This window comes from Mercenaria mercenaria, chromosome 8, assembly GCF_021730395.1.
Source record: "Mercenaria mercenaria strain notata chromosome 8, MADL_Memer_1, whole genome shotgun sequence".
NCBI classification, from domain to species: domain Eukaryota; kingdom Metazoa; phylum Mollusca; class Bivalvia; order Venerida; family Veneridae; genus Mercenaria; species Mercenaria mercenaria.
Genome location: NC_069368.1, coordinates 42,421,696 through 42,434,790, shown reverse-complemented (window position 1 = coordinate 42,434,790; position 13,095 = coordinate 42,421,696). Strand labels below are relative to the sequence as shown.

Below are 13,095 nucleotides of genomic sequence, written 5' to 3'. Positions count from 1 at the left end.
GAATTAACTTTTTTAAATTGTATTTATATTCAAAGTGTTTTCTTGGTTTGGGCAATCATTACAAGAGTGAAAAAAAACTTTAATTTGCAGTTTAGATTCACAAGGTTTACAAGGATAAGAAAACAGAATCACTGACATTTTGAGTGAATTTGTTATTTACTTTAAATCAATACACTAAAACAAAGACAGGAAATAATAAAAACAGTAACATTATATTAAGCATATTTAGTTCCTTTTTTCAAACTGCATGTCATAGCTTTAAGATATTTCCACATTTTCCCTAAGTTCTTGTCACTTCTCCCTAAAATCTCTCCCCTTCTCCCTAATCTTAGCTGAGGGAGAAGTGACTTCTCCCTGAAATCTTAGCCTAGCTTAAGCCCTGACTTTCGTCTCAAAAAGTAATGATCATTCTTGACAAGAATTCACAATGGGTCATGTCACATACTAAAATAGTATTTTCAGTGACATCTGAATACAAACAACTAAAGATATGCATAAATGTATGATTATTCAAAGCCTATGATAAACATGAAAAATAATAACTGAAAGATAAAATGTGTTCAGGATTTCATGAAAAAAAAAGTTATAAATACCCTGTTTTATGTTTTTCATTGAAATGCGAATGTGCATGCAAATTACGCGCGCGCCAAGTTTGTCTATTAATTTTTTACCTGAAAAAAAAGTGGCTATTAATTTATAATGGCCAGGGCTAGCACTGGTATTGAAACCGGTTTCAAGGTAGAAATCTCCTGGTACCTGTCACATATTTCGAAGAATTAAGTCTCTTTTTTTAAAAGCATGAGTTAATTATATTCATCATCATGGCAAACGTTCAATACTGATACATTATGGCCATTTCAATATTGATACATTAAATTAATTATGGCCATGCATAGGGCTGTCATTGATAGAAATGATATTGATGTATCAACGATATTTTTTTGTCGATCGATTATCGATTCCCATTTGCAAAAATCGATATTTTACAGAAACAAAAATCTATCCAAATAAACACTCAGACCCTAAAAAACAACTTAAGTTCACAAAGTTGTAAATTTGGATAATTGCAAAAAAAGGAGTGAAGGCAAAATAAAAATGAAAGATGCCATTATAAATACAAATACAATCAAACAGAAATATGAAAAGTAGGCAATAAAACTAAAAATAGCATTTACAGGAAGGTATATAGTATGCATATGAACAAATAGGTCGTTAACCTAACTTAATAATCGATATATCGATGTATCGTCGATATTTGTCTTCTGATATATCGGTATCGTCGATATGCCTAAGACCCAATCAATGACAGCCCTAGCCATGCATGGGTGTTAGAGATTAAGTATAAACCTGTCCGGTTTCCTAGGCTACTTAATCTACATAGTGCTTCCTAACAGTTGAGATAAAAAAGGTGAAAAAACCCTTAACCAGTCAGGGGTGTAACAGTTTTAAGTTATGTAACCCATTTCAGTTATTTTTTTCAAGCATTTTATAACCTGTATTAGTTATAAAATATAAGTTAACTTGGGTAGGTTATTCAAAAAAAGTCTTTTTGCTGTTCTCACAAGGTGACCTATACAGTGAAATAAGCAGCAATCTGTGGTTAATCAAATTCTCTTTTAGTCTGATCATGACTTGATAAGCATAATGGGATGCTAAGAGTTTTATAGCTTTAAACCTTTTGCGTAAAACCTTATCAGCCTTGCGTAAACAATTTTACTGCATAGCTGGAAAGATAAGAGTTCAAGGATTCAGGAAATAATTGCATTAGTCACATTCAAAATTAGGAATTGGCACAGGAGGGCTTTGTAATATTTTATGATAACTGAAACAAGTTATGAAAATATTTATAAGCAATAACTCGAATGGGTTATAAACTAGCTGTGATAACTTGAAACAGTTACACCCCTGACTGTTAACTGCAAAATATATATACAAAAAAACTGTTGTGCAGAAAAGAAGACACTAGTAGGGTTAAAAACAGGATAAAAGCAAAAAGATTTGTCTGGTATTATGGTGTGAACATCAGTGTAGCCAGTGCTGATTTGAATCCGGAGACTGTTTCAACATCTGACTACATGTGATGGTATTAAATGTGTTCCACTGAACAACTGTTTTAGGGAAGAATGAATTTTTAGCTTGACTATTCAAAGAATAGTAGAGCTATTGGACTCACCTGTGCGTCGGTGTCCGCGTTGGCTTCCGCGTCCCGATTTGGTTAAGTTTTTGTATGCAAGCTGGTATCTCTGTAACCACTTGTGGGAATGGATTGAAACTTCTATTTTGCTTTTTTTTTTTTACAAAATTATGCCCCTTTTTCGACTTAGAAATTTTTGGTTAAGGTTTTGTATGTAAACTGGTATCTCAGTACTAATGGGAATGGATTGAAACATCACACACTTGTTCACTGTCATGATCTGACTCGCAGTGCACAGGTTATATAACTCTACTTTGCATTTTTACAAAATTATGCCCCTTTTTTGACTTAGCAGTTTTTGGTTAAGTTTTTCTATGTAAGCTGGTATATCAGTAGTCACCAATGGGAATGGATTGAAACTTCACACAATTGTCCACTGTCATGAACTGATAATGCATTTTACAGTTTCCATAACCCTGTTTTGCAATTTTACAAAATTATTCTCCTTTTTCAACTTTTATTTTCATTCATCTGACAAGGCTGTTGAATAGTCGAGCCTTGCTGTCCTCCAACAGCTCTTGTTATACTAATCAGGTGTAGCAGAATGGTATCTGAAATGCCAGATGATTGTAGTGTCTGGACTGTCGTGTGTAAATATTCAACCCATTTGAAAATTTTACATGTCATTGAACAGTAATGTTTAATTTATTGGAGCAAGTAAGTTTGACCAGTACTTTATGACTGTTTGGATTTTTTAACATTTTCGGTTTCCTAACAGTAAAATGGCTTAGAGAGATGACAGCTATAAAATATCAGATCATAAAATAAGTCATCCCAATAAGCCAAATAAGTAAGTCTATGTACCTAATAGAATCTGATTCTAGAGGTACGCATCCATACCTCTAGACAAGACTGTTAGGGGTTGTCTAGGGCTACAGACCTCCTTTTTCCAGATATTCAGGGTTATTTACATCTTAAACCTTGTTGACTGCCTCGGTAGCCTAGTGGTAGAGCGTCTGCTTCAAGAGCGGGAGGTCGTGGGTCCGATCCCTAGCCGCGTCATACCAAAGACGTAAAAAATGGTACTAGTAGCTTCCTCGCTTGGTGCTCAGCATTAAGAGGATAGTGCTAGGACTGGTCAGCCCGATGTCAGTATAATGTGACTGGGTGGGATATCATGCCACGTGTCTACGGCGTGATATTTCAGTGAGGCAGCACTATAAAGTTGGGCATTGTACTCGCTGCTTCAAGTAGACACGTGGTTTATATGAATGAAAAACTGTTGAAATAGACGTTAAACCCGAACACGTACACACACAAACCTTGTTGAAAGTGAAATATTACCGTATTTTAGTGTGTATAGGTCGCACTTTTTCTACCCATTTTGCTGCCTGAAAAAGTTCCTGCGACCTATACGACAGAACATTGCCAGCAGTTTTTTTTTCGGGCCAATATTCTGACCGTAGCTCTCGCAAAATTACGTGCATCTGTTACGAACGAACAAAATGGATAAAAAAATATCAATATCGGCGGCTTTTCAACCAATAGCGGTTACTTTCAATAAAATATATCGTAAATAACCCATACAGACTATTAAATTACGAATGACTTTAATTCAAAGATGTTTTTGCAGTCTGAATTACGTTTGTTTCTACTTTCGTTTTACTGGACGCCATTGACATGTACTCCGGGTTGGATAAAATCCGGACAGATCCGTCCTCCATTCCAAACATTGTTTATACTAATTCTTAGTGTATTAAAAAGCTTGAATGATTATTTTTACTTTTGATTTTTAAATAAAAGAAAAAAATCCAAAAAGAGATATTTTGTTAATCTTTTACTCAGAATCAAAAGAACGCGGTTAATTACATGACACGGAAAGGTGTTATAATTGCTGTGCAAACAATTCACACTTAAACTTGCATGATAACAGACGTCTGCTGCCAATTAGTGTCAAAAAGCCGCTTTTCTTTGATGTAGTCTGTTACCGATACTACTGTTGGTACGAAACGGTTGGGAACGAAAATAACACAGTCCGATTTCCACCAATCAGGTTCTGATAATAATTCAGTCCGCGGCATCAATATGGCCGCCGCCATAACTTTTTTGCCGGTAAATATTAAATATTGCTGGGGAAAAAATCCGAAATTTAACTGCGACTAATACGCTAGAAGTTAAATTTTCCGACCATTTCCAGAGCAAAAATTAGATGCGGACTGTACATTACCGCGACCTATACACACCAAAATACGGTAAATAAAACTTAAAGTCAATATTCACTGAAAACTTCAATCTAATTTATAATATGAAAAAGGCAAAGCCTCTGAGCGAGCGTAGCTTAAACGGCAAAGAAACTATTCACTGCTTAAAACAATTCCGAGAACCTATTCACTTGAAAAGAAACAAAAATTTAGTGTCATTATACCTGTAACAGCGAATATCATACGTTGCAAAATTTATGGAAAGCCGGTGTCACGGTGACGTCATTACCTGTTTGTGGCGTTCTTATTACTTTATGCTTTTTTATGATATTCTATCCCATTTTCTGGCCAATGCTTGATCTTTTAAAAGAAAATCATATTTTTTTTCTACCAACTGGAAATCTTTCTTGCATTATTTTTGAGTGATAATCAAATGAAGTTCTGTATTCACTGCCAACAAAGCATTTCCTGTGAGCACCTGTCGTCTAGGGACACGCACTTTGTAAAATAAAAGCAAAATTGAAATTATTTCCATAACATAACTTTTTTAAAAATAAAGACACCTAATGAACATAGAGATTGTAACTCAAATATAAAATTTAAAAAAAACAAACAATTTTCCCGACTTTGACGGAAGTAGAACAAAATGGCGGCACCCAAAATGGCGGCGCCCAGACGAGAGGAAAATTTTTCAGCTACATCACTTTGCCCCATTCGGCACACCTTTGTTAAATTCGCCTACACATTGCCGTAAGGCGAGCTACGCGCTCGCAATTGCGCTTCGCGCAATTGCTCGCGAGCTACGCTCGCTATTAAGTAGTTTACAATTACAGATACCAGTGTTTACATATAATCTCCCAAAACATAAATAACTGAGGAACTCCAAATAAATATACTGTTCCATGCCGATTAATTTATTGTATTTATAAAATTAATTGATGATAAAAGATTTATGAGCATATTGAACCATTGAATGAACAAACTTTACAGCTTGACAAGGCATACGTACCTATTATATTATTGTTCAACAATTTAATCAACATGGAAAATTTGATTTATAATCACTTAACCATGTTAACCGACAGAAGTAAAAGGAACTTTTTATGAAATCTTTCCATGTAGGCTATCTCGAAACATTAATATTTTGGTCACCAGGTGTTTAAAGCATAAATACCCTAATTACTATTGGAAAAATGGTTGTCGAAACGTAATTAAACAACATTTTGTCTAATCTTAAAAGACTAAATTTATTCGTGTCAGTTTGATGCCTTGTGATTTATTTGGTGTTCCTCTGTTATTTATGTTTTGAGAATCGACAGAAAATGTAAACAACTGGTTGAGTGCTGGTATCTGTGAACCATCTGTATTCAAGTTTTAGTGGAATATTGAATTATCTTACGGTATTTGACAGTGCATTTGCAACAGGATAACAGATGTAAGAAACACACAACATCTGGAATACTGTTGAAAAACAGCGTTAATAACCCAAAACAAACAAACAAACATCTGGAAAAAAGGAGGTCCATACCCCTAGTCAGCCCCTAAAAGGCTTGTCTAGAGGTACAAACCCCTATATTCTTCCTTAATAATATACATGTATGATAGCTTGTTCAGCGAATAAGCTTGTTTTAAATTGTTTTGTGATAATTGTTTTGTGATAATCTTATTTGCATACCACACTATGGTGCTGGTATAGCACATAGGCAAGTACATTTCTACTTTTGAGTTCATTTAATTTTGAGACCACATTAAATTTTCAGATAATAATAATTATATTAATTGATACACATTGTGATACTGTATTGAAAGTGGCTACCCCTCCACTCCTAGCCCAAATGCAGCTGTGTTTGAAAAAAAATATTTGGAACTTAGATAGTTACCATTTCTTTACAATAAAGCTAAAAAGATACCAGGTGCACACCATTTAGTTGCTTTACTGCTTGATTGTTATGTGCATTTGTAGAAAAAGACTTAATCATTTGAATTTTATGAACAATCCTGCAGGCTTCCTTATCTTTTTATGTTGATTAGTAATTGAGTTAGTTTGAATTATAATTACCATTTTGAATGGGAAAGAAAAATTAAGTGTTATAATTTTTTTTCAGGCTGCATGATGACGCAGGTTACAGTAACATAATTCTTGATGAATTTATATCATCCCTGTAGCGGCCAAATGTGGAACTATGAGGAAAATTGATTAAATGGATCGAAAGTGACTCTAGTAACTGAAATTCATGCAAACATGGATAAAAATAGCTCTGCGCCTTCAGGTGCATCAAGGTCAGGGTTCAGTGTGGACCCCAGATTCATCAATTTACGTCCAGTAGGACATGGCGGAAATGCTGTCGTCTATTCCGCCACTGACAGTGAATGTGACAAAGAAGTTGCTATTAAGAAATTGAGTTTCTCTGATCGCAGGGGATGTAAATACGCCTTACGAGAGTTACGTCTGATGCGTAGACTTCAGCATGAGAATGTTGTAACAGTCTACGAAGTTCTTGGGTCAAATGGTTTCAGTCTTGAAAAAGGCGGACATATTAACATGAATGAAACAAGTAGTGTGTACATTGTGCAAGAATTGTTACATACAGATCTCCACCAACTGATACAGCAGGAGCAGCTTACCCAGGAACATGTGCGCCTCTTCACGTACCAGCTGTTACGAGGGTTGAAATATATCCATTCTGCCAATGTCTTGCACAGGGATCTCAAGCCAATGAACTTACTGATCAACGTTGAAGATCTAGTCCTCAAAATTGCAGACTTTGGTCTTGCCAGAGTTCTTGATGAAGATTATCCTCACAAGGTATGTAAACTGGGTTCAGTAGTATGATGGTAGACTGGTCTCAGGACAAATCCTTGTGATTGGTCAATTGCCACATGTTGTTCAGGAACAGCTAATCAGTCAGATGTTGGAGTTTGAGACTGGATTTAAAATCCTGTTTCATAAATTGGAATCCTGCACTGCAAGGGTAGCTCCAAGAGGGATGTGGCAGGCATACCATACTTGAAAAAAGTTTGCCTAGAAAGTCTTTGCCTTCCTACTCTCCCCTGAACTGTACAAGAGAAAAAGTAGTAGCCCTAGTACAGTTTCACTTAGCTCTGTCTATATCTTTAAGTACTTGTGTACCCAGTCAAAATATCACTGACAAGCTCTGCAAATGAGAAAGCATTGCCAATGCTGAGGATATTGATAATTATTGATAAATGCACTTTGTCTCTGAACTTCTGAAGTGATCCTTCAGAAAAAAATTACAGCAAAACACCTCGTGCTTGAGCATTGATGGCTTGAGCGCAAGGACTGACTCACGAGTAGTTGATGTGATCTCTTGTTATTTTCTGTTATATTTAGATTGCTCAAAACTTTCGATAATTTGAGTATTTTTGTTCATCCTCTTGTGATTCATCAGTATGTCAGTTTCTTAGGGTGATTAATGGAATTTTTTCAGATAGTAGAGTTTTTGTTCTCTCCTGTTTGTTGATGATGACATCCGCCTCACAAAAGTTTTGCATGTAATTAGGTTTCCTGGAAACTGCAACACTGATTGTTTTCAAACTGCACACATCCCGTCCCTAGATTTGCCACTATAATGCCACCCTTTTCAATGGTGGAGTATTTAGACAATTTTCCACCAAAATGCCACCTAAAATGCCACCAAAATGGTGAGAAAATGAACAGGACAGTGGCAAACCTGTTTTCCACTAAATTCCACCTTTTTCTACTTGTGTACACCTTTAGGTGGCAATAAGTGGAGTATTTAGACAGTTTTACACCATTATGGTGGAAAATTTGTTTGCCACTTAATTCCACCAATAGCCACCTTCATGGTGGCAGTAAGTGGAGTATTTAGACAAAATACCACTAAAATGCCACCATTATGGTGTAAAATCTATTTTCCACCTAATGCCACTTATTTCCACCAATCCCCAATAGGTGGCAGTAAGTGGACAAAATTTCACCAAAACGCCACTATGGTGGCAGTCCTATTTTCCACTAAATGCCACCAAATAGCTGGCAATAGGTGGCAACTAGTGTAAATCGGCTGCACCTGCTGAATCTGAAAAAAAAATCAGTAGTAAGCAAAAATCAAATTATATTAATATATTTTTTATTTTTATGCAAAAATCAAAGACCCTTCACAAGAAATCACAAAAGATCTGAACACAGGATCAGGATGCTGTCAATGCAGTCTTATTTCTTCATATTCCAGGATGGCTTAAGTAGATGGTGAATGACTCTCCAAATTTCACTCCTTTGAATGTAAGGCCATTTTTCCAGCACACAATCTGTAACAGCAAACCATATATCTATTAATAAATATATTTTTCTAACATTCTGAATAATTTTGCAGAAAATTGTAAATTTCCTCTAGGAAATATATGAAATCAAAAGACTGAACTAACTTACTGACATAACAACAAACTCTGCAAACTTAATCTATGTCAAATAATATGCCACATCTTTATTAAAACTGTGAGAAGTTTCATCAAAATCTACATTGTAGAAAAAATTTCTATTCAATTAATACAGGAAAAATCCCTATTTTTTACCAAATCAAGGTAAATAATTGAGCAGTGTTAATAAGCTTATAATAATTACGTGAGGTTTAGTGATTCTATAGACAAAGCTGCTATAATATTTTTCCAATTACAAGCATTTTCAATTAATCCGATGGACAGATGAAACAGAATGGACAACGCCAAAAAATATATCCCTCTACCTTTGGCAATAGATAATAATGGCACCTGGGTTTTTCATCACATTTATAATTAATATTTATCATATAATATGCCAGGAAATTCTATTAATTGGTGTATTTCTTTAAAAATTAAGGATTATTTAAACATTACCGGCAGCTTTTGTAAAAACAAAATATTTACCTGATTCAGAATTATCTTGATATGTTTCTTTTATGCAGTAATAAGCTGTATGCTGCTCAGGTATATACAGCCAGGCAGGCAGATCATGTCACAAAGTTGCATTTTTTCACAGAAGGTTCCTGGTATGAAAAGTTTTAAGTGCATATTGTATCCTAAGTGCTAATCAACAATGTAAATAATTACAATGCTACAATTTTACCGGCAGTGTTATAAACATAATTGACCTATATTCCAGAAAATATATCTTGGATTAATAATCCATCTGCCAAACTTCCTAAAAGGAGATTGGTTGATTTTAATTTCAAGCAGTTTTGTAAATGTTGTTTCAAATTCAAGTATTTGTTAAGAGTAAGTAAATAAGACAATGTTAAAGACAGTAATAATTAAAAAAAATAAACAGTATAATATTGTTACCTCTCACAATGTGTTTCCATTTTCTCCCTGACTGACTCATCAAATGCCAGATTTCAAATTTTGGTATTACTACACAGATAAATTTATTCCACACATACACTTTTTTGGTCAGCTAAAGAAGGTGTCAAATACTTAAGTTGAAAACTATTGTAAAAACATCCTTTTTATATACACTTCTTTTTTTTTTCAATCAATGAAGAGAAAAGGCAAGAACTATTTCTTTGCATCTGACCTGATGTTTGCCTGCATATATAAATCTTAACTGACCCAAATTCCACCTGGGGTTGTTTCTATACATTAGTGTGGGAGCTTGTAACTTGATCTATCATTAATCTTATCTCTAACCAACTTTCACTCATGCAGAAATAATACACAGCGGACACATTCAAAAATGATCTTTTCAGATTCAGCCAGTACAGCCAATTTCCACTAGTTGCCACCTATTTTCCACCATTTTCTGTATTTCAGAATTGTTGATTGAAAAAGTGACTTATTTATATTTACATTGAATATAATACAATGATATAATAATTAATAAATATTCTGTCTCACAAAATAACCAAAATTCAAATTTTCAGAATACACCACTCTGAATATTATTTTTGTCCAGCTGGAGTCAGCGTACTTATTCTCATTTTAACAAAACCCTTTGAAGGAGCCTGAGTACGTGATACTGTTTTGCTGATGTCGGTCAGTCTGTCTGTCAGTCTGTTGGTTGTTTGGTATGTAGAACAATCGGTTTCCGGATGGTAACTCAAGAACACTTGGGCCTAAGATCATGAAACTTTATATGGAGGTTGGTTATGACCAGCAGTGACCCCTATTGACTTGGAGGCCAGTAGGTCAAAGGTCAAGATCTCAGTGACCTGGAACAGTTAAACAGTTTTCAGATGATAATTCTAGTGCTCTTGGGCCTAGGATCATGAAAGTGAATGGGAAGGTTGGTCAAAACTAGCAGATAACCCCTATAGATTATGAGTTCAGTAGGTCAAAGCTCAAGGTCACAGTGAGCTTAAACAGTTAAGCTGTTTCTGGATGTTTATTTGAGAACTCTTAGACCTATGATCATGAAACTAAATAGGGACGTTGATCATGACCAGCAGATGAGCCCTATTGATTTTGAGGTCAGTTGATCAAAGGTCTAGGTCACATTGACCCAGAACACTAGAACTGTTTTTGCCCAATAACTAGAGAATGCTTTGGTCTAAGATTACATTTGATACAGAAGTCACTTATGACTGGTAAATGACCCATAATTATTGATTTGAGGTCAGTACATCAGACGTCCAGTGCACAGTGACCAAATGATTTTTTGTATCGTGTACAGTTACTGAATGCATCAAGGGGGGCATTTTTATATTCTACGAGCTGTTGTCAATGTGGAGTTTTAGCAAAGTCAGGGTCCATGTCAGTTAGGCCTGAAGTTTGACATTTAGTGTCCATTACACCTTGATTCCAACCCGAGTCCATGTGAAGATTTTTGTAAAGGGTAATCCAAAGTCCTACAGTTCGCTTCTAAATCAAAAAATTTCTAAGTTTTTTTTTTCCACCTATTCGCCACCAAAAAAATTTTCTAAGTCCCTATTTTCCACTAAACGCCACACAGTTTACACCATGAAAAAAAACTATGTTCTACTTTCCACCAGTTTCCACCTTTCTGCCACCATAAAGAAAAACTATGTTCAAATTTACACCTAATGCCACCTAAATGCCACCAAAATAAAGTGGCTTTTGGTGGCAAATTTACCACTTATTGGAAAAAAGAGTTGAATTACACCAAACGCCAGCTATTTCCACCAATTGCCACCCTTTTACCATGGAAATAAGTGGCAAATAGTGGCATTAGGCGGCAAATCTAGGGACGGGATGTATTTGACTGTCTCAGACATCTTGAGGTACCTCACAGAATAAGTTACGTAACTCTAGATAGATTTTTTCAAAATTATGCATCTTCTTAATACTGAACTTAGACTGACCAAATGTTTTCAAACTCCACACAGTCATCTTTGGCAGCATGAGATAATGTCAAATGGCAGGTTTCATAATTCTTGCTCACATTTTTGCAAATATATATCCCTTTTTACTCTTAGACAGGTACTATAACTCCAACTTACAGAATACAAAATTATGCCCATTTTTCAACTTAGCAACTTTTGGTATTAAGGTACATTATTTTTATTAGTCAGTATTATATAGCTGAGCATGCTGACAGTTGTTGTTTTTAAAAAGTGCCATTTAGATGGTCATGATTAAATTTTATTGGTTGTATTTTAGGGTTTTTTGACAGACAATGTTGGTACATGCTGGTACAGGTCCCCAGAACTGATCATTTCTCCTAGAGACTATACTAAAGCCATTGATATATGGAGTGTAGGATGTATTCTGGCTGAAATGCTTACTGGTAGACCTCTTTTTCCAGGTAATATATTGCATAAATTTTATTATTTCATTAACATTTTTGTGCAGAATTTTTCGCCTCCGCATTCAAGTAAATGAGTAAATGTGTTTACAGATAAAACGATGATGCTGTTGTTAAAATTTTAATATTTCAGTTCATCTTTTTATTGGGGTGGGGGAAATATGGTTGAGGTCATTGACTTAAGATTTTTTCCTTATACCAGTGCGGGTTTTAAACCGCACTTGGCGTGTAGAATTCTTTCATGTGAGAAAACCATCCAGCCCGCTTACTGAAGGTAAGTGGTTTTACCCAGGAGCACACCTGTGTCTGAAATAATGTGCTTAGAATCACTGAGTCTTCCTCCACCATCAGAAGCTTGGAAGTTACAATATTAATTAATCACGTGTAGGTGTGTTTTAGACATTAAACCCAGCAAAACAAACACAGTCCTTTGCAGTTATAGTAGTGGTAGTTTTTAGCTCGACTATACGAAGTATATGGAGAGCTATCCTACTCGCCCCGGCATCGGCGTCCTTCTGCGTCCACATCTTGGTGAAAGTTTTGATGTGCTTTCTCTTTTTAGATCACCTGAGCCAAAGGCTCATGGTGAAATTTTGTGACCGCTCAATGTCCGTCGTGTGTCGTGTGTCCGTCGACATTTTTAGCCCACCATCATCAGATGGTGGGCTATTAAAATCACTTTGCGTCCGTGGTCCGTCATTCCGTCCGTCCGTCTGTCCGTTAACAATTTCTCGTTATCGCATCTCCTCAGAAACTACTGGGGGGATTTTGACCAAACTTTGTCAGAATGATGTATTGGTACCCTAGTTGTGTCCCTCTGAAAATCAGACTGGTTCAACTATTTATGAGTGAGTTATGGCCCTTTGTTTATTTCTATATTTTACATAGATTTATATAGGGAAAAGCTTTGAAAACCTTCTTGTCCAAAACCACAGAGCCTAGGGCTTTGATATTTGGTTTGAAGCATCATCTAGTGGTCCTCTACCAAGATGATTCAAATTATTCCTCTAGGGTCAAATATGGCCCCGCCCTGGGGGTCACATGGT

At 35.6% G+C, this 13,095-nt stretch overlaps 1 protein-coding gene and 1 long non-coding RNA gene across 5 annotated transcripts in view; one reads left to right on the top strand and one right to left on the bottom strand.

Moving 5' to 3' along the window:
• LOC123566509 (mitogen-activated protein kinase 4-like) overlaps nt 1-13,095 on the top strand; it is a 44,188-nt gene that overhangs the window by 1,606 nt on the left and 29,487 nt on the right. For all 4 annotated transcript variants that reach the window (XR_008372031.1, XM_045360674.2, XM_045360676.2 and 1 more), the window contains exons 2-3: nt 6,441-7,141; nt 11,905-12,049. Coding sequence is in view for 3 of the 4 variants with exons in the window: in XM_045360674.2 (XP_045216609.2) it covers nt 6,578-7,141; nt 11,905-12,049 (709 nt within the window). In the remaining variant the exon portion in view is untranslated. The remainder of the gene's footprint in view (nt 1-6,440; nt 7,142-11,904; nt 12,050-13,095) is intronic.
• On the bottom strand, nt 8,234-10,935 carry LOC128559019 (uncharacterized). Its single transcript, XR_008372032.1, has 3 exons — nt 9,631-10,935; nt 9,217-9,335; nt 8,234-8,622 (listed from the first exon to the last, which is right to left on the bottom strand). It is a non-coding gene; the product is annotated as an uncharacterized LOC128559019 (long non-coding RNA).